Genomic DNA, 22,147 nt, shown 5'->3' with positions numbered 1-22,147 from the left:
CAAAATGTTTTTTTTTTTTTATTAATTTAAAAAGATGTTGAGGCCCATCATTATAAACACTGATGCTAGTGTGTGATTTATCTGAGGTATAATTTCTCAACCACCCCTTTGCTCTCAGTCTCAGACAGAATGAGTAGGCAGCAGAAATAAAATGAAAGCAAAGAACGTGAACACCTGCCTCACTTACAGGGCAGAAATTAAAAAGGCATATGGAAGATGTTGACATAGCGCTAAATATCAGATAACCAGTCTTACTGTCATCATGTCTGGGTATCGTAATATTGGGAGCAAGTCCTCAGACTGGTCATGATCAACACTCTATCCTAGACATCTTTATAAATCTAGAACAAATATATGAATTCTGAACCTGCACAGCTTCCAATACAGGTTTCCCATACTGAGAGCAGGAAGTAACTCAGAGGGTCTGATGACATCACAGTGAAGGGAGGTTCTCATCAAGAGGCAATAACTGTTGTTTCATTTGTCATGTGGCAAACCACCTTCACTCTTAGTGTCCGCTCTCTTGCTTTTATCTTTTACGTTCACCTTTCTGTGTGCGCTTCTTCTCCTTCTCTTTCCTGTCTTGTTTGGCAAGTTTGTCCTTTTCTCTCTGCATCTTGTCCATTTCCTTCTTCTTCTGAGCGTCTTCGCGAGCCTGGTCCCGCTTTTGCTTTTGCCTGGTTAGAACCTCCTCCACGTTAGTGTTCCTAAACAGGGCTGACGTGTGGAGTGAAGGACACAGTTGTAAACGATGGGAACATTGTTATTGTGTAGTTGCACGTTCATGTAAGTCGTGCATCAGCCGCATTTGAGTAGTGGATTCCAACAGCTTCAACTTTTGAAAGGATACACTTCTCAGGTCCAGGCAGGTTATTTCCACTTGGTAGCTCTTCTTCTTCAGCTTCAGTGCTCTTGTCAAGGAAAGAACTGACATCTCCAGGATCATCAGTCAATATCTCTGAGGGAGAATTTCACTGAAGCAGACAACCTTACAGAACCCTGGGGTGGCCACAGAGAGAAAATCTTGCATGTAGAAAAACAAACTATAGAACTTGTTGCCTCGATTGAGTTATTTTTGAAGAAGTGTAACACTACCTGTTCAAAAATATACAATAACCAATTTTAAGGGAGCAAGTTATTCCTCATGCTCGGTATTTCTCTGTCTTTTGGTCTTAAAAAATTTAAATAATCCCTCCATGGCCAGTCCATGCCTGTACAACTTAAAAAAAACCAAACTGTTCTTCCTGTAAATGAGATCTTACTCAGACACTACACAAGGATATAGGGCCCTCAGTTTAGTTTTACAGGTAGGAAAAAAAAAAGCCTTGAGGCTATTTGTATTATCTTCTGCATAACTCTTAAAATGTAAAAACCTGGATGACTGCAAAGTACAAGAGGTACACAATGGATGCCAAGAGCAAGGACTTAGAAGTAACCATTAGGCTTTGCTTCCTTCCTGCAGGGCTAAATTGAGGGCTTAAAAAAAGTCACGAGTGCAGAATACTCAGTGATAGCAGGTCACCTTCGCTCAATCAAGGATATTCTTCTTCATCTGTGACGTTGGCGTACTGAGCAAGCAGGGCTTCTTTCCTTTTCTTGGATTCCTCTGAGACTTCTTTCTGCTTCACCACGATTTGAGCCTGTTTCTCTATCATACTGGCGATGGCTTGGACCTCAACTGGAGGAGAGAAATAAAGCCACGTCAACAGACGTGGAGGCGTTCCTCAGAAAATAAACAACCTCTCCAAAAACACTGACAGAACAAACTGAGTGGGAATTAATTCTTGCATGACTAAACTCTTTTTTTTTTTTTTTTAAACAGTCTGAGGAATATGTCTGTTTTTTTTTTAATGGAAATCTCTCCCCCAAATATAGGTGATTTAAAACACACAAGTGCTAATGTCTGTATGTTTGGTGTTAAAGGTAGTCTTGCTAGCTGTGTTGCTACGTGTGGTCAGACTGACTGTATGAGCCTTCTCGCCTGAGTTTCTACTGCTCTTTGTAGTGCTTAAATTCATGTGTGCAAGTTTGGACTTCATTGTTGCAATACTCATCATGTCAATGGTTCAACTGTTCCGCGTATGGTATACGCTATCTGCTTCACGTTACTATGCCGACCTTGGTAACCAAATCATGTATTGTTTATTCTTAAAGCTTAGATCAATTGTTCACCAACTGGGATGAACTCACAAATAAGAAATGAATCAAAGCTGAATCAATACCATCTTCAGCATCTCGTTTGGCTGCGGAGCGGCGGCGATCATCTGCCCACTGCTTGATGATCTGTTTGCAGACCTCTTCCACAGTGTCCTCGTCCTGCACACAAAGGACAAACAGCCTTGAAGGTTGACATGACAGTCGGGCAGTTTACAGATAGTGAATAGAGCTCAGGAATAAGCTAAATTACATTTTCTAACAATATATACTTGTCAAAAGGTTTTGAAATTAGTGCGGAAGACCAACATTATCAACAGGAAGTCAAGTAGAAAAGCCTCAACAAGCACAACTTGATGAAATAGACCATTCAAGGATAAAGCAGGAAATGGGAAATTAGTATTTGAGCACTTTCTAGGTCAATATCATGAATGCACATGGAAATACTTTTTTTTATTTAGTTAGTAGAGCCAAACAGTGTAATTACCTTCACAACTTTTGTGTTCGAACAAATAACATTCTCAAAAGTCCTCAGACATCCAGGAACTCATCAAAACTAACCATGTAAAACAAACAAACAACAAATTATGCCCAAGAGGAAGACCGCGGTCTTTAAACTCATAATAAGAATCATTGCTAAAAAAGGTTGGTGCATTGTAAATAAGGAAGGCTACCAGACCTCAGTCAGGCAGCTTAATCTAAATGAGCTGATAAATGAATCCTCTACAAAGTAAAAGACAAGTTTCAAGATTAATTGAAGTGTGTGGAAAATAGATTGGTAATTCTTTCATGAGCCGAATTTACAAAAACACCACAAAGAACAGTGTTTGGTAATAACTGACATAACAGCGCTGACACAGGCTCCCGTTCAATCAGAAATGTCCCTATTTTAAATCGGGTTTGGTGTGGCGAAAGACAAACCCACTTCCTGGTGGTTTCTGGACCCTAAATGGGAGACACTGACGCGTAACTCCACAAATAACAACCGACATCAGCGCCGTTACCCAGTGGACAGGACAAGACGTAACAAATGGCATAACACTGCTCGAGTGGCTACGTGCGACATGCCACTTCACATATTCACCAGAAATGCCGATAAAATTCCTTGAAGCGCATCTTCTTTCTCCTCGTCACTCTCCTCTTCTTGTAAGACTCCTAAGATGTATGCGCCATACACCTCACGGTCAACTTCTAACGAGTCGAGACGATCATATAGCCAGCCTTCGAACTCGCCGGCGTCTGTCTCGGGCGCCGCCATATTGGCCCTATGGGGTCTTTCCGTGGCACACGACTGTCCTTTGCCATTGCCTGTAGAAAAAAAAAATCTAACAAACAAATAAATAAACAACAACAAAAAAACTAGAAACATTAGTAAGAAGGAGGAGGATAAAGATAAAGCTACACGTTTGGTTCGTGGACGTCAGTTTTGAACAAGGATTAAGCTGCCTAAGTCAGGTAAAGTAATTAAGCTGTCATTTTGTTTGTAAAATTTTGGACACATAAAAGAGTTGAAAAACTATTAGCTAAATGTTTAGCAGCTACAACACAAATGAGAAAAAGAGATACCTCATCCACTCCACGTAGACGCGCATATTCTGGTATTGTTTATGGCAGTTTTATTTGTTTGTTGTGTTTGGTTTTAATAGGTCGCTGCAAACTGTCTAGCAGGATTCAAAATTCTGTGTCACTTCCAAGACTTCACCAAGTTTACGACATGTTTGCTTAAAAATAGCATCCGAAACATTAATAAATTAATCACGACGGAATCATTTTAGACTTAAATTATCATCCGAAAGCACCTGCTAATCTGGTTGAGTAGTTCATCTAACTATAGGGCTAGAAAAAGCATTCAAGCATTATATGTTAATACCATAAATGTTGAGTATTGTAACGCACATTTTTTGATATGACGGCATCTTACAACTAATTTGGCTGACAGCTCATCTTTACCCAAGTTGATGTTATCCTCATGACGACGTTTATTTCGCATACAGTTTAGTAAAAACCCAGAAATCATATAGCCTATGTACATGATAGTTTCTGCAAAAGAAGATACTTGGCAAACACGTTGCAAAAATGACTGGTATCATCTACCTGTGTGACGTCTGCATAGTCATATTCAGTAAATTGACTCTTCAGTTCCCTCAGAATTTCACAAACCATAGTCTACAAACATACTCCATAGCTTCTGAATATAGATGTGTTAACTTTGTCACGATGCTAGCTTCGCCAGCTTGTTGTAAAATTCATTTAATCTGCCAAAATTCTAATCAGTGCTAAGTGCTTAGCATTGGCAGTCCACAAACTTCCCTGGGACACTGCCATGAATCCAAAAATGCCCTGAAAAAAAATTAATATTTGATTGTGCCACCCAGTCAATAGAAATACTTGTCCACTCACTTGCAGCAGCTTTGTGGACTACAAGCCTCTTAATGAAATGCCGATTTTCAAAATAATCAGCTATTCTTTTTAAATCAGTGGGCAGCTGGCAGTTAAACAGCCTCTGGCAGAACAAAATCATGATCAAAACACCCTGTTACTGAAAACTAAAAGAGAGAGACTCTGATTATCAACTTTCCCCCTTGTAAATATTAAAGGTTTTTCATCAAGTCAAAAGTTTAGATGTGATGAATTACACATGATTACTTTTAATTTGACATTCCCGTCTGTAAAAGTGTGGGGACAAATGAAGTCCAGATGCGTGGTAATCAGACACAATCGAAAGGAGCATGTCATACTACTTTTAGCCGCTGGGTGGAAGTAGAGGACATAGAAAAGTTCACTCCTCTGCAAAGTCAGAGAATCAGTCTTGGAACTACTTTTGGATTGAGTTGCATGACATTCGGTTGGAGCTTATTTAGTATGTGATTCATTGCAAATTGCTCCATGCATGTGTATCAAGCTCAGTTCGTTAAAGAAGGGTTATAAACAGAAAAAGGCCTTTTCATTTGACACTGGGACAACAGACAACACCTCCCAGCTGTTTGAATATATTAAATAATAATTCCTTATGAATGGCTTGATCATGTTTCCAGAGAGGGACTTTGTGTAAGGGAGGTAGGGTGTAGGTGGTGGGGTTATTAGTTATATAGCCCCCCCATCCCACAGCTCCTACGAAATGGCTTCACACTTCACCGGCCTTGCAGTAATGAAGTGTGAAGCTTCTGCCGCGCCACGGGGAAGCTACCGTGTGGAAATGTACTCTCTATTTTAGTGCACCACCTTCAGTTCCTCACAGCCCGCACATTCGCTCAAAGATCTGGTTCACTCTCTACAGGCAAAATTCCAACTTATTTACATCAAACACCCTTTAACAATCATGAATCCAGACTGATGAATCGGTGCACCACGATCTGGACTCCCCGCATTTGCGCTTTTGCTCCAGTGGTGTTGTGCGGATGGTTAACCTTTCATCATATCAGTCTGTCATATAATATTTGATCATTATTTCAAAAATGCTGAAAAGAGTCGAGTGCCAACAAATAATTGATTTGTCAGATGAAAGAAAATGAATAATTTAAGTAACTTTTTTCTTTGCAAAAATGTCAGACACTTGTTGATTCAATATCAGGATTTGTTGCTTTTTTTCTCATTTATGATAGAAAAAGGAGAAATCCTTTGGTTCTGAGCTGTTGGGTGGACAAAAGAAGCAATACGAAAATGTGTGTTGGCTCTGTTCTTCATTTTATAGATGAAATATTGCATTGGTTAATTGTGAAAATATTTGACAGATTAGTAAATAATGAATGTAATCACTGGTTGCAGTCCTGTCGGCAGATGTGGGTCATTTTTAATATCTCATAGTAGCCCTGACTATTTTGCTACGGCTTTTTTTTTTCTTGGTTCATCATCAATGATGATGAGAAAAACAATAAATTGATAATTTACCAGCATTTCCAAAATGTTAAAATTTTCTAATTTATCTTTTTTTTTTTTTTTTTACCAGTGTTTTATGGCATGCGCAACATGTGAATATCATATAAACTTGTTTGTATGCCAAAAATATAACACCAATAAATATGGCTAAAGACCAAATTGGTTGTAAAATATCATTGTATCAAGTGTCTGCAATTAAACAAAAAAAAAAATCTTGCATCCCTAGTTTTAGTACCATGTATACAATAAGTTTGGGAAAGACATTTAAAGACTGTAGCTGGTAAGTCTCACAGATGTCTGCTGGCTTTTACTTGCCGTCTGTTATTAAAGACAGTATAAACTACATTCCACTAATGTTTACTAGCTGCAAGAGAAATGCCCAGTTAACAGAAACCTCCATTACAAGTGGCTGGAATGGTCATATTTCAAGCAGAGGGGCCCTGGGTTGGTGCATAATGCCATTGCTTCTCTTAGCGCTGTGTAGCTTTAGGATGCCTGTCCTATTTATATTGAGGGGCTGTAGATTGATGCGAAATGACGAGGGCCGCGAGGCTGCTGAGTGGGTGGGCATCCACATGCTCCACTCCACAGGCAACCCTCTCCCTCTGTACACGCAAATACACACAGACACACACTTGTCTTCCTGTCCCAATGCCACCAGCCTTACAAAAGCCCTACAGTCCCAATGTGCAATGTCCTCTCTCTGTCAACATATCCTCTATCGCAGTGTTAATGTGACAGAATATAACCAGAGCCTCGAACAACCAGTCTGTGTACAGCCATGAAAAACAGCCTGTTTAACAGGCATGTTTGCTTCCTCATCTCTTGTTGTCTTGCTGATGCTGATTTACTTGATTGAATATGGCTGTTAAAGTAGCTGGAGCTGATAGTTGTCCAGAGATTCACATTCTTCACTGCTTAGCTTCAAAGATAATTCTCAATGAAATACATTCGAACCATGGATTGCGAGACTTATAAGTAATATTAAATGTTTTGGTTTTTTTCCTCAATCATTTCAGGGCACAGAAGTCTTCAGGGATCCTGCGCCAGAGGAGATGGGGGTTTAAACACAGGGGAAATGAAGGCAAGTCCTGTGTTTTCTTCCCTGAATGAAATGACATGAAAAAGGTTTGTTTTTGAAGGTTTTGAAATTTAATTTAATAACTACCAGATACAGGATGATAACAATGTTAATCATTTTATAAACAATGCTAAATTTCAAGGAATCATACGATTATTACTCTATTTTTATTCTCTTCCAGTTCTTGAAACTATCTTACACACTCTCTCTCTCACACTCTCTCTCTCTCTCACATACACACACACACACACACACACACACACACACACACACACACACACACACACACACACATGCACACAGTCACTTTTTTGACTCTTTTGTTTTGGTCCTCCGGATACATTGAAAACATTTTAACTTATGTGGGGGATTTGGGAGGAACTGTACGAACAGTTTGCTTGCAAAAGCAACAGTGTCCCAGCAAAACTGGATGCTGAAAAACACAAAATCAGCCCCTCACCTTGTTAGTCTGCTAGCTAGCAGGCGACGTTTCCATCCAGTCATATAGTACATTATACACAGTGACAGACATTAGAGCAAACTTTGTGGAAATGAGGTGTAACGGACTGTGAGATTTTTGTAATTTTCTAAGTTTGCTACCAACAAACACAAGTCTCCTGTATGATGAGACTCCTGGTGAATCATAGGCGACTGTATGAGGCAATCGTTTTGAGACATCATTAAATATCATCAACTTTGCATGAAACATGTAGTCTTTCTGCATCATTGCATTTGAGTTTGGCGCCTGTGTCGTCCTTTCATGCTGCATTTCTGTTGATTGGGTATTTAGATGCAGGTTTTAGCAGCAGTCACATTGTGAGAAGATATTCTTCACACCTGCAACACACTTGAGATGTGGGAGAAGTCAGTGGCATGTATCCATACAGGCTCAGTTTGTTTTGCACACCCTGCAGCACAAACTGAGTTGTTTCCAGAGATTTTGTCATTCTAAATTCCTTGAAAAACTACAGTGTCTCACCGGGAGACTGCAATGACAGCTGCTAAGCTCACATTGTGTGTACTGTAGCAACTCTGTCAGAATCTGACCGGTCAGAGCGCGAGGACGCTGTTTTGGAGCAATGACCTCAGATATTACCAGGTTAGGCACCTCTTGTCTTGGACAGCCCAACAGCACCTGGTCAGTGCCCGCCTTGAAGAGTAAAATCTTGCCTTTGCAGTGATTTGACCCCTCAACTTGCTGCTGTGATGTAGCAGGGTGTTCAAGGTTTCGATGTCATCAGAGGAAGGTGCGGTTTTGTGTGAGTGACCCCACCCAAACACGCCCGCCATTGATGTTCTGCTGTCAGAGTTTGAACAGGTCTGAAACTTTCATCCAGAGAGGGCAGCAAAACACATCGCAATGCTTTCCAGGCTGGTGTGAAGTCCCTCCAAGTGTCCCCATGGCAGAGATGCGAGGCTGTTCATCAGCTGGTTAGAGCTCAGCGACTGCCTCGCATCTCTGGAGGAGAAAAATCAACTTGCTGCGGGAATAATCTGGTTATGTGTAATGAGGCCTCTTATTAGTAGTTATGCGTCTTTCAGGTTGAGTATGCTGGTGTTGGACTTCCCACATTGTTCTCTCAGGAGGCACGGTGCTTTCACTCCGCTTTTGCTCATCTAGCTTTTTAGTCTGAATGTAGGCAATTAAATCCCTGCCATGTGACGGTGGAAAAAAGGCAATGAATATGGAACACTAACTCACAGAAGTCTGCAGAGACCGCTCGTCGAGTTCTGAGGGTTCCTTTCTCCAAATCATTGGAAGCACAAAGACCATTTGACAGCGCTTTTTTTTCTCCCATCCCTCACTCGGCTGTGCGTGTGTGTGTGACTCCACAAATGGCGACCCAGAGGTTTTAAAAATGCGAAGCCCATTCTTTCCAGGTTGGTGAACTTCCGTGACCTCTGGCAGTGAGGAGAAACTTTTTGTCGTGGGTTTGGCGCTCTGCCTGGCTGACCGTGCCAGCTCTTGCCACTTCTGAGCAGAACAGAGGAGTGATGGGAAGGGGGCTGAGTGGATGCGTCTAGACAGCCAAGTGGAGGAGGGCAAATATTTAGCCATGCCACATGGGGAGGGGCTTTGGGTCTCCTCTCCGTACTAAAGCATGCCTCTTAGCCGCAGAATCAGGCCATGTCTCTATCCTGCTCCCTGTGCTGCTCCACACTCTGTATTCAGGGTCACGGATCTCATTTCTTGGATAATATTTCAAGCTTGCCACAGATGGCGAATTAAATTGAAGACCTGGCTTCATATGGGGCATAAAGGATGGATTTTTGGGGGCATCTCAGAGAGATGATACGAAAAGGAAATGGATACTGTACTGATTTAGCTACGCTACTGTTAAGGCTTTCGGTAAATGAATGAATGAATGAAATGCTTGCTGAAAGAGGAAGAACCCACCATCCTCACTTATTATCTAGTGTGACACACTCATCACCTCATTTTAAAATGAATCCCTCTTTTGCTCTTGATGGCTGAATGCAACCCCCCCCACACACACGCACACACACACACACACACACACACACACACACACACAAAAGAATGTCAGGATGAGATTTGACGGTTCGAAAGGTGTTTACACACAAACCTCAGTACCAATCCCAGCAAATTCTCATGGATTTACTCTTCCCTATTGCCACGTTTGAATATGTCTCTAATCAGATGAATTGCTGTCAGATGACGCCCTAAGAAGGCGTCTCAAATCAGGATAAATATTGACTCAAGCGAATCAGCACATGACAGTTAGTGGCGACACCGTGTTGCCACGCTGACAACAATACACATGCTCCTGTCACTGTTCTAACAGGATGGTGACACAAATAAAAGTTGGAGAGAGAGAGCAGTCCAGCGAGGCTTCTCCACAGTTGCTCCTGCAGATGGTTGGTTGGTGCCGCGCTGGTGTCGCGTCTGCCGATGGGCTGAGTCAACCGCGCTCTGCTGGTAGCCATCGCTCACTCATACGTCAGACAGTGCAGTGCAGTCTCACACCACCTGTGTTCTCACAGCGTCTTTAGGTTTGTCTGAGTCTCTGGACTCGTGATTCTTCATCTGGTGGCCCTGAAGGGTAAAACAACACAACACTTCACCAAGCACAGCAACATTTCAAAAAAGACAGCAACCCTTCCCAAAACAACAATTAACAAAGCCAAACATTTCAGAGAAGATGAAATGACACATAAAATTGTGTTTTGCTAACTGTTGTGTGTTGTGAAATGTTGATTTGGAATTTTTTTTGTCAATTGCAGAGTTTTTCCCTGAAATATCTTTTCTGAAGAACCATATTTTGTAAAAATTTCTTTGCCAAAACATAGTGTTTTGTTCAGTAAATAACTGCCTGAAACGGCTGTTTTGCAAAGTGTTGGTTTTTGTGAAATGCTTTTTTGTAAAATCTTGTTTTCAGAAATGTTGCTGCTTTTTTTTTTTGTTTGTTCATGTTTCATGAATTACCATCATATAGGGTCCCTTCTTAAATGGAGTCATTAAAAAGAGCTTTTCTTGGGTTCTTGACAGGAACTAAAAGTAAAGGTGAATTAAATAATCCATCTAATTTATGTATTTTGTTCAAGATTTAAACGTTTTTGCTTTGTGTGATTTGCACACAGTTTTACTCCTGATCTATGTATTTTTTCTTTTAATGTCGCTATATGGTCAGTAAATGTTATAATAACTCGCTCTGGTTGGACCAGATCATTGCGCTTTTTCATCTCTCTCAGCTCCAGTGAGTACATCTTCAGCATGTATCCTGGGTCTTAATGTCAAGGCCTACACAGCTTAATGTAAGAACTCCCTGGATATATATTAGGGTATCCCATCCTACTTAGACAATGTCCTCATTCATGTTACTGGGATGTAAACCCTTGTAGGGTTCACCCATCTGTCTTGTGCTGCTTCAGTGTGCCATCAGACTCTACAACAGCAGATTACAGCTTATTAGTACCAACACCAGCAGTGACAACATTTATCAAGGAAAACATCTCCCACTCTCCCTAATTGTCCCCCTCTGGGCCCACTGTTATGGGGACCGGTATCGACAGCCAAGCAGTCATTAGGACATCACACTTGAGCTGATGAGCAGAGAATTCAGGGGACATGTCCACCCTGATTGGTTAATTTGATGTGAGTATAACACTGCGTCTGGAACTGATGAGGTATTTATAGTCCCGGTGTGGACATACAGACACAAATGTTTGTGCACTGCTTGTGGACTCCCGATTCTGCCTGCAGGGTCCAGCGGTGAAAGCAATACGGGTTATGAATAGCTAACGGGAAGCATGGTGCTCGAGTTGGAAAGGGCACTGAAGTTTATGTGTCAGAGAACAAGAGGAAGTAGCTGATATTCAAGTATATCTGTCAGTCTCTCCTGGCCTATGAGGGTAAGTGAAAAAAGGCAGGTCAGCCCTGCCAGTCTGAGCCTTTTTGTCTCAGCTCAACAATGGGATCTTGTCTGATACAGATACGCAGCCTGTCTGTCACTTTTAGTCACTGATATTCTGTCACTTTTGTCTGTGCAGCCAGTACTGCGAGAGGCTGACTCCTGCACCCTCATATAAATGTCTGTTTGTGTGTGTTGTCAGATTGTGATCTCCAGTCAGGTAGAGTTGTCCCTGCTGCCGCTGCCCCCCGCTCATTGTGATACCTCCCTCCTGCCACCTTCCACTTCACACCGCGAACGTCTTCAGGGAGTGACAGATAGAAATCTGAGTCTAAAGCCCGGCTCTCAGCAGCTCAGCAGCCCATCCGACATCCGCTCCCAAATGTTGCAATCTCTTAAAAGGTCTTTGCCTCTAAACTCCGAGACACCTCCCGGCCCACATCTCCCTTTCTCATCTTCCCACTGCCAGTCGTAGGATTGTGCACCAAAGCATTTCACCTCTTGTCCATTCCAGTCTCTTTCACGTTCACACCAGGCGCTTACATCCCATCATTTCTCACATGGTGTTATACCACCAACCATGCCCCCAAATCCTGCTTTTTTCCTCTCCAATTGTTACGGTGATCAAGCTGAACTTTTCTTTCCAGCCAATTAACAGGCTTTGATGTCTATCTGTAGAACGGGTGAGGCAAGAAAAGCATCTCTCTTCTGCTGCCTCTTGGCTACCAAAGGCCAAACTTGTGCTGGCAGAGGATAATCAGCAGTTCTCACACAAACAAGATAAAAATAAAAGTGAGAGAAGGATTTACTCTCATCCTGCCTATCAGAAAACCCACTGACGACAGGGGAATTATTTTGGCAGCAACACTAATGTGGTGACGCTTGTTGTTTCCTAAACTGATTTTCTTAATCCTCCACTTGTTCCACGCTTTGTAAGCGTGGGGCTTGATTTTGTAATCTGGGAGGTCCCATTAACGCACACACTCCTGCACACACCAAGAACGTGTCCCTCTAACCCCTCCTAGTCAGCCACTGCCCTAATTAGTCAGAATTAAGACGAATGCCTGGGCCTCCCACGATCAATTGGTATCGAGCGGACCTTCGCTCGCCCTGCCCGGGGGCCTCTCTCAGTCGGCAGATCATTTATATCAATAGCTTTTGTTTTTCTTTCCTTCCCCGTTCCCATTCTTCTGTTCACCAAGTGTGAGGTTCAGTCTATTGGTTGCAGAAGGAAGGCTTTTCTTTTTTTCTGTTTTTTTTTGCAAGCCCTGACACGCTACATGCTACAGTTGTACTGATGCCACAGCGACACGGTCATCAAGAACACTCAGGGACACATGTGGCCTGTCAAATGAACATGTGTTAATCATATTGTCTGTCTTTGGCTGAGAATTGGAGAACTTGGGTTTGTTTGTTTTTTTTATTTCCTCCCCTTGTGCTAACAAGCTCACCCTTTGAAGAAGGAGACCCTGCCCTTCTTGTTGCCCTTCTATCACATCTCTCTCTCTCTATCCTTGCTCCCTCTTGGTTTTCATTATTTGTTACTGTGGGTCAAGAAAGAATACATTTAGTTGATTTGGACCAATATAATTGCAAAAATAGCATGTTTGTCAAGTTCCGTCTTTTTTTTCCCTTATCCTCTTTGTACATATTCTTTCTTTGAACCTGTTCGGGGTTCCTGGCATTAACATTCACCTCGGTTTGATCCCATCACAAGTGGACGGTTCTAAGCAGGGTGGTGTCACATCCCGAGCGACTGCTTGTTATCTGCTTCAAATGCAAGTGAACACATAGATATTTTCCATCCTGCAGGGACCAACCAGTTTGAAGGGTTAATTCACCTCCCTTGTCTAATCTGAAGGAAATTTTTAAAAGAAGAAATCAAAACAAGACAGACCAAGGCTTTTTATGGTCTTTTCTCAATTTTCATACATTATGTAATAATAAACCTTTTTTTTTTTCCTTCAATCTTTTTTTAACCTGTTGAGTCCCAATAACATTAAGAATCTCAGAGTAACAGAGACACAAAGGGCGACGAAATTCATTTAACATTGTAACACTGATTTCTAGTCAGTTGCAAGCATCAACATCCTATATGGAATGACCCTGATGGGGCATGAATGAGGACATTCTTCCACTTGAGATGAGGGTGTCAGTTTAGGAATGGGGCTCCTTCGCATGCAGACTGCTTAAAGAATGTAGACACATGCAGCACAGACCATGTCGGATTGCGGTCTGAGTGATCAGATCTGAAGTACATTCATATCTGTACAAGGTTAGAGTTGTCATTTGTGATCCTGTCACCCAAGATGCATGTGTATGTACGGGCCTTTGTCAGGGTTTTTTTTTTTTTTGCTATTTGTATTCCCGGCAATGTGTGAGGACAAATGCAAAACACAGAAGTACTCCAGCCGTTAGATGTCTCATTCTGCAAACTAGAAGGCATCTCAAACCACAAGTGAACCACTCAACACTGTTGTTTCTCTTGAAATTAAAAAGAGGATAATTGACTTTTTGCCTGCTGGAAAACAGAGCAGTGTTGTCTCTTTTGTCGTGTGTTTTGTGTTGCAGTGATGCAGCTCGCCAGTCCTGCTCCACTCTAAAACAAATGGTGTTTTGTTTTTTAAAGGCAGTGACAATTCAATATATTAGCCTGCTGTTTGGAGATGAATCCATGCAGATGTCTTCATTTAGTGTCCTGATGATGGAGGACATAACCTTCATCTCTTTGAGCTGTTGCTCAGAACTCCATGAGAGATTATTTAATTTGGTTTTTAAAGGATTGTTGATTGGCAGGCACAATATCTTTTTTCTTCTGTAACCCATTTTCAACTTGGTGCCTTGAATTTTCTTTTGTAAGTCCAGTGGATTTTTTAATTATTCCAGCATTATTATTTGGCCCACTCAGACACAGCACCTCAGGGAAATTCATTTATAGGACACATTAAAAAGAAAAGGGAAAGGGTACACTTGTATTCGTTCCTTTCTCCAAGGTTAATGATACAGTGGTGAATTGCCACTTTCGCATGTAGGTCCAGTTTGTCCTCATGGAAGAGTGGCTGAGTGTGTGCTGTGGTGCACTACATGCTAGAAGTACATGAGAGTAGACTGCTTCCTCCCTGGAAATGAGTTAAAACCTTCTTAGCTTCCTCTTCATGTTGCTTGCCTGCTGTGTGTGTGATGTTGCAGAGACCGGCGATGGCAGCAGTACATGCATGTGCTGCCAAGCTTGGATGGGACACCACAGCACTTAAGGCATCTGTGAGTTGGCAACTGGCTCCTTGGTTAGTGGCCTCTATTCGGTGCGGCAGCGGGTACATAAGGGGTATTCCTTTGGTACGAGCCTCTTGAATGTCAGGCCAGAGGAATAAACCTTGCCTAACTGACTTCAGCTCTGTCGCCAGGCTAAGACTAACCTCAGGCTGCAGTTTAAGCTCATATAAACCAAGTGTGGCAGTGCCAGTGAGTTTTTGTCATGCATCTTTATGTCTGCGAGGATGCAAGCACAACACACACGGCAGAAAGCATGCATGAGGTGTTTGAAGGGGTTTAATGAATTCTTTTGGGGGGGGGGGGGGCGGACTCTCAACCCCCATCTCCCTGACTCGTACCTGAGGCTGTCCCAGCACAACAGACTGTTCACAGGTATTGTTCATGCTCATATCTGCAAAAAGTAAAAGGCTACCATATATAACTCACTTAATTAGGAAACGGGAGTCTTTGGGACATTTGTAATCTGGCAGCTGCAGGCACAATGATTTTTTTGTGTTGGTGGACATTCATAGGATTTTGCACGAATAATTGTGCATCACTTTTTGTAATATATTATAAAGAAGCTGCATTTGAATACCATAACAATCCTCCATCTTGTTCTCAGTCTTTTTCTTTGTTTCTTCCCCCCCCCCCCCCTATTTTATTCAGTGACAAAAGGTTGACCGACTGCCTCCTCCTGTTCAGTTTGAACCTACTAGAGAGAGGCCTCATTTGTACAAAACACAAATCTTGATCTGTGGTTTTGCTTTAAACTCACTATCATGAGGTTGCGTAAATTAAAGAAGGGAGAAACCAGAGAGACGGAAGGAGGGAGTTTGTCTATGGCGTCTTTAAGGATTAATGGTAGGAGAAGTGGGGTTATTAATCCTCCTCCTCTCCTTTGCACTGTAGAATATGGAATACGATGGTGACAAAGTGCTGTGTAAATATTAGCCAGTGTATCCTTTTATAATTTTGCCCATTCACCTACATTTTCTGCTTATTGTCCGCTCTATAATGAGTCACAAAGGGGAGTCACATTGTCTTTGTGTGTGTTTGTGTGCATGGCTGATTGGGTGGGGTGTTTGGAAATCGCTTCTGTATTTCTGCCTAATTTGCCATTGTGAATACTATTGAGTTAAGTGGCCTAAGTTTGTTTTGCTCCCTAGCTCCCTTCTGCGCTAGCATTACTATACTCCACTTGGGCTATAAGCAATCAGAAAGAGAGAGAATGAGAGATGCAGGGATTTAAAGGAACAGAGACTGCAGTGGCATGTTCTAACAGAGGAGCGCATCGAGTGATGCTGATGAGGAGAGATGTGGTGAAGGGAGACGAATGCCTGGGCCCTGAAGTGTTCTAACAGTTTCAGAGATGGTCCCTGTGAAGCCCCCTGTGGTGGAGAGTCAACTGCCGCTAGTCTGAACTCCTGCCAAGCTGACTTGCTGTTTGAGTTTGTGCAGATGGCACACAGTAGTGAGGATGTGTCTGGGAAGCAATTATGGAGAGAAGAGAAACTGATATACAGTAATATATATCCTTAAAGCTTCTTCTGAGGGAGGTTGTTTGGAATTGAGTCTATTTGATTGGTAGACCACCCCCCAAATGCCACATGCTGGTACTTCAACAGTTGATTCTACACGCCTGACGAGGCCAGCAGCTCACCCTTGTATGAGAAAACCTGTAACTGAATTGATCCCTTTAGTCTGGATATATTTCCAAGACAATTATAATCCAGGAGCACATTAGTGGTAATTACAGGTATATAGTGTACAATTTTGGTTACATAATTGAAAATCCCATTCATATTCTCTATAATGGGCGGCACAGTGGTGCAGTGGTCAGCACTGTCGCCTCACAGCAAGAAGGTTCCGGGTTTGGGCCCCAGCTCCAGCACAGGATCTTTCTGTGTGGAGTCTGCATGTTCTCCCTGTTCCTGTGTGGGTTCTCTCTGGTACTCCGGCTTCCTCCCACGGTCCAAAGACATCAAGAGGGGACGAGGCTGATTGATACTCTAAATTGACTGTAGGTGTGACTGTGAGTGTGAATGGTTGTCTGTCTCTATGTGTTGGCCCTGAGATGGACTGACGACCTGTCCAGGGTGAACCCCGCCTCTCGCCCAGTGGCTCCAGTCCCCCTGCGACCCTTAACGGGATAGGCGGTAGAAAATGGATGGATGGATGGATGCTGCAACCTCCAAGAGGAGACTCAGCATCCAAATAGCAGATGTAATTCACATAGAAACCTCCAATTTGTAACCTAGTAAGCTTTTGGTAGGAAAAAACACGTTTTATGTGGGATCTGTCTGAGAAGTTCAACACGACTGACAATCCTGAAGTTCAGCAGCAATGTCTTTGATTGCTCTTACAACAGTAGAGTTACTGGAACCACTGAACTTTTTCTGTAGCGTATGTTTACTGCAGGTTTGTATCTTTGAGTTTTTTTCTGTTTTCCACATTTTTTTTGCTCCAAATGAAATTTCTTCGTCACAGTTCACCTGGCAGTTAGCTGGTAAAGTTTCAGGCTTAAAACTGTGTGTACAAAAATTTTCTGTAACGTCACTACATGGAGAAAAATAATAGGAAATTGACTTCCAGAACAGGAGCTGTTCTGGTGGCTGAAAATATAAAAAGTCCATGTTTTTGCTATGTGATATTTCTAAGAAATTCTTTAGAAAACATGAAGATGCTTTCTTAGTAAACTGTGCAACTTCATGAGAGGTGGCCAGCGGTTTTTGCATATTCCTGCAAACAAATAGTGAAAAGGTAACTTCTTTAGCAGAGCTAAAAATAAAGGTTTGAGTTATGATAAGCCATTGTGCATGATGTGCTGATATAGTGTGTGACAGTATACAATAATAATAGCATAACTCAAAATAACTGGGTCTGTTGGTCTCTGTCTCAGTGACACATGATGATTCAGCACAATCTCTGGAAAAATAGGGTTGGCCAGAATTTAAATTTCCACTCCAGAGTTGTAATATTTTATGTTTTAAAACAATTAAAATGATGGTTACAAATAAAATGCTACTTGTATAAAACACAGCAGTGTTAATGATACTACTGTCAATAAGCAGTGCTGAGGCATTGAAGTAACATCGTTATGGATCAGTGGATAATTTTGGTGTGAGTATTCTACGCAATCAACAGCAACCTCAACATGACAACATAAGAATAAACCAGGACTATGAGGAACCAAATAATGCAATCAACAGTTCGGTTTATAGGTGCTCTGCAAGTGCAGCGTATTCAGAGAGAAAGCAGTACGGCCCATTCTCCCTTCTTCATGATGTATTCACGTCCAGGACATGTTGTTTGGAGAACCACATGGCAGTTTCCTGTTAGCCTAGATCCTGAATAATCAGCTGTTGCTTCCAGCAGGAAGCCTGTGGGGCTGCATAGACTTGCCCGTCGAACCTCGGGGGCCTCGGGAAGGGATTGGGGGGGGGGGGGGGCTGCTGTCTGACTGTTGCGTCTGTCTATCAGGAGATTTGTGTGGATGCTCAGGGCACAGAGTGGAGACATTGTCAGGGCGATACCCTTGACGGTGATGTGATTGAGTAGACAGCTGCGACCCGGCCCGTTCGTTACCCACCACCCATCTCTTTCCCCCCGATCTCCACCCACTCCTCCTTACAACAACATCTCCCCAAGAGTGAGCGGTCCCTTAAAATAGCACTGGTTATTATACCTAAGCACATCTTAGTAATTTATGCATGATTGTCTGGCAATCTGAGGCCATTCATCATCCTCTTTCCTATCTTTCTTTTTTTAATCTGTTGGTGTCTTGTTCCTCTGGACTTTAATCTATAGGGCTATTAAGAATGCCTGTGTAATAATGGCTCAGCTCAGGTGACAGCGTGACATTGGCACCGTCATTGCCATGCGGATTTGGGATCCTGAAGGACTGCAGGAAGTGAAAGAGGGCAGATCTGGCTTTTATAGCTGTTAGACTATTTGTGCACGCTCCTGTCAGGAGGACCATGTGAGGGTATTTGTCTGCATGAAGCGAAAACATTGTGTTGTATCAGGACTGTTTGATCATTTGCACGCAGATGTGTGGGAACAAAACATCCAAAGTCGTTCTTGCTTTAGAATTTTCTTGGGTATCAGCATTCCAAATCAGCAGTTTTTGAACAAAATTGAAAACGGTAAAACCTTTGAATTTAATCGGTTTTAACTTATCATTACAGTTAATATGAATGTACAGTATATACAGACATTAGATGAAATTTTTGTTTGTTTATCGGTGTGTTTGTGAAGTTTACGTCACAAATGTATGGCATCAACACTGAGAACCTGGCCAGCCGAATCAAAAACATAATGATACGGGTTTCTGTGCATACGTTATGGCTGATGTTCCTGCCGATGACCCAGTGTGGAACAGAGGTGTTAACAGCAGCGCTACAAGCTGACCCTTCTGTTGTGGAGTTATCCGTCTGTGACTGCAAGGTGTGACTAATGGAAGCTGACCTTGCCCCATGTTCTCTATCTGTTCCATTCAGCATCTATCAACCCAGGGATGTATCTTGATTTACCCCCTTGTCCCTCTTTCACTTCCTGCTTGTAAAGCGGAGAGCCAGATTGCACCTCGGCCTGATGCAGGCCACTGCAATCTGCCTGGGCTCCGTGGAGGCTGAATTAAGGACTAACAACAAAAGCATGAATGAGACAACACAAGGCACCAGACATTGAGAGAGGCACATGGGCCAAAAATAATTGCTGGCTTATTTTATGATAATTTATATTGGAGCCCGACCACTGCTGGATTTTTGGGACCAAGCAGCACAGCGTCTATCAACTGACATATAGAATGGAAAAAAAAAATGTTTGACTGTCCAGTCATGGACCAATTCAGAGCAATATTTGTCATTTTTATTAGTCTTTTGACATGTGTGTGAGCATAATATGTTAGAGTATCATAAAAATATGATACTGTTGAATTGTCAAATCTACATATAACAATGCATTTACATAAAAAAAGATCACTTGCGTAATATTTCCTTCAAATTTAAATACATAGGTAGAGGTACTTGTTTTACATAAGTACATCACTAAAATAAATATCCTTGGTTACACTCGCCACCTGCTCTCCATTAAACCACCAACATTACCTCGTTAAGGTCGTAGATTCATTCTTCAGCCATTCTTCTTCTGACCCATTACATTAAGTGTATTGATAGTTAGCAGTAGCGAGCGAGCTAATATAACAAATATAAACACGATGGCTGTGACAGGAGGATAAAGGAGGCAGTTTAAAAAAAAAAAAGAAGTTCCATCATAGCATTTTACTGAACAGGAAGTAGCCACAGGAATCCAAAATCGAACCTCCTATTTATACCATTCATATTTCTACAAACAATTTAGCAATTTACCCTGAAGACTCTTCAGTATTTCTCTGCTCGAGCATTCCATCAAAGCTCTTAGATTATTTTAAACATCTAACTACACTTCTAAAACACCAAAGCTTCTTTTCTGTATTCTAATCTGTAAAATACAGAATTTTCACATTGGTGAATATTGGCCAGTATACACAGACACCTGTTCATCCGCAAAAGTCCAATACTGGTCAAGATAATCAGCTTCCCTGATAATATTTCACATGGTTTGCATTCATGCTAAATTAAATAAAAAGCTTTTTATTCACAATAGTAACGCTGCCTTGCGTGACAGCAACCCTAAGCTTAAAAATGACATGAATCCTCAACAGTTTAGAGCCATTTGCTGATCGTTTAAAGAGGTTTTTTTTTTGTTGCCCTTTTTAAATGGTGTAAAGTAGCAGCATCTGAAGAGTAGATTCTTAAACAGGCTAACCACACTGCACCTGAGCAGGTTCTCTTCCTGTCCTTATTCTCTCACGCATGATGATGATCATGGTCATCGTTATCACCATGGTCATCATCATTATTCAGCTTTATTCTTCTGTCTCTCATCTTTCTGCAATTGTTTTTTTGAAGCTAAATTTGACTTCCAACGTGTTTGCCTCTGTAAGTCGAATTCCTAGTTCGGGACTTGCGTGCTGACACAGATGGTTGGGGTTATGTTAAGAACACCCAGATGGTGTTCAGAAATCGATGAGTCACATTGCCGTAGCTGTGTTACAGTGCAGAGCTGCATCTTCCATTTACCCTGGTGTGAAAGTGAGGAAAGTCTAACAAAGTCAAGTGAAACAGGTAAAACACTTCCTTCACCCTAAAACTTTTTTCATGTTTAGTTTTAATCCCCTAGATTGTTTTCTTGTGTCTTTTCTCTTGATATGGAAACACTTAAAGAAAGCAATCTCACGGGTCTTAAAAGTCACTTGCAATGAAGAAATCCACCACCTTGTTGATTTGTTTCTTATTTAATTGTCCTTGTTCCTGCGTATGTGCAAGTGTGTGTCCTCATTTAGTTCTTTTCATTTGAGTGTGAAGCCACGTGGGTATGTTTTTTTTTAGTTTTTTTTTTTTAATTGCAGCTCCAAACATTTCATTGACACTCACAGCAGCAGTCAGAGCATTGATTTCCCATCGGTCGATAACGGTTGAGTTTACAGAAGGAGGTGCAGAGGTAAAGGGTCTGCTGTTTCTCCCTCCCTCTACAGCGGTCACACCATTCTTTACTTCTTTCAAAGAACATGGCAAAAACCCCTCTTTGCAAATATTGACTAAGATGTCTATTGCCTGCAATACTTAAGACACATTTCATCTAAGACATTAAAATTTAACAGCATCGGGTGGCTTTTTTTTTTTTTTTTTTTCCTTTTTCCTTCTTTACCCTGGTGAACACCCACTGTGAGATTCTAAAAATCATTCTGCATCACATTTTACAAGAAACAGAAGTGGTTTCTTGGCTTCCATCAGCTTAGAAACAAAGGGACGCAACTGCCTTCTCTCTTCCGTGCCTTCTTAGATAATTGTTGTTTGTATAGGAATCTTCATCTTTAGTGTAAGGTTAATTTATGGACAGATATACAGCCTGAAGGATTGATACATAAACCACGTAAAGAATGTATATATTTTGTCATAGGTTTTTTTGAATTTTTTCCTTTAGTTTGTGTACTCTGTCTAGACATTTATCGAATATTTAGAAATGTCTTGAGGCTTTGGGTCTGTTCTGAATTCAGCACGGCGCTCCTAGAAAATGTTATTTTTCCTTATGGTTGATAACCATTTTTAGCTGTTTTCAATGCCATCTGGCTCCTTGTAACTGGGGAATTTTAAGACAAAAAAAGGAATACAGTACTTTACAAAAACGGGAATGTAAAAGTATAAAAGTAAATATAACTAAGTACAGCTTATACACTGAATAACACCTGGTATCATATAGTGAGCGAGCAAACTGTAGCAGATGGAGTGCCAAAGATTGTCCATATAAAAAACAAGCACCATTGCAGCTTGAGGAAGGCTTGAGTATATTTTTTTTTGCTTTCCCT

The 22,147-nt window shown here is 41.6% G+C and overlaps 1 protein-coding gene and 1 long non-coding RNA gene across 3 annotated transcripts in view; one reads left to right on the top strand and one right to left on the bottom strand.

Annotated features, from left to right (window-relative positions):
• Position 1: 1 nt before the first annotated feature.
• ccdc43 (coiled-coil domain containing 43) lies at positions 2–3,542 on the bottom strand. The gene is made up of 5 exons (XM_086185356.1): positions 3,239–3,542; positions 2,223–2,316; positions 1,543–1,678; positions 851–906; positions 2–717 (listed from the first exon to the last, which is right to left on the bottom strand). Exons 1-5 carry the CDS (start codon positions 3,521–3,523, stop codon positions 530–532), a joined length of 759 nt encoding a protein of 252 aa, XP_086041482.1. The 5' UTR covers positions 3,524–3,542; the 3' UTR covers positions 2–529.
• LOC147244912 (uncharacterized) overlaps positions 3,435–22,147 on the top strand; it is a 73,836-nt gene continuing 55,123 nt past the window's right edge. For both annotated transcript variants that reach the window (XR_015110091.1, XR_015110092.1), the window contains exons 1-2: positions 3,435–3,609; positions 7,050–7,114. This is a non-coding gene — a long non-coding RNA (uncharacterized LOC147244912). The remainder of the gene's footprint in view (positions 3,610–7,049; positions 7,115–22,147) is intronic.

The sequence above is a fragment of the Aulostomus chinensis genome, chromosome 18, assembly GCF_037954235.1.
Source record: "Aulostomus chinensis isolate RoL2024-O1b breed Wild chromosome 18, RoL_Achi_v1.0, whole genome shotgun sequence".
Classification (NCBI taxonomy): domain Eukaryota; kingdom Metazoa; phylum Chordata; class Actinopteri; order Syngnathiformes; family Aulostomidae; genus Aulostomus; species Aulostomus chinensis.
Note: the sequence above shows the minus strand (reverse complement) of the source record. Positions and strands in the feature narration are given on the sequence as shown.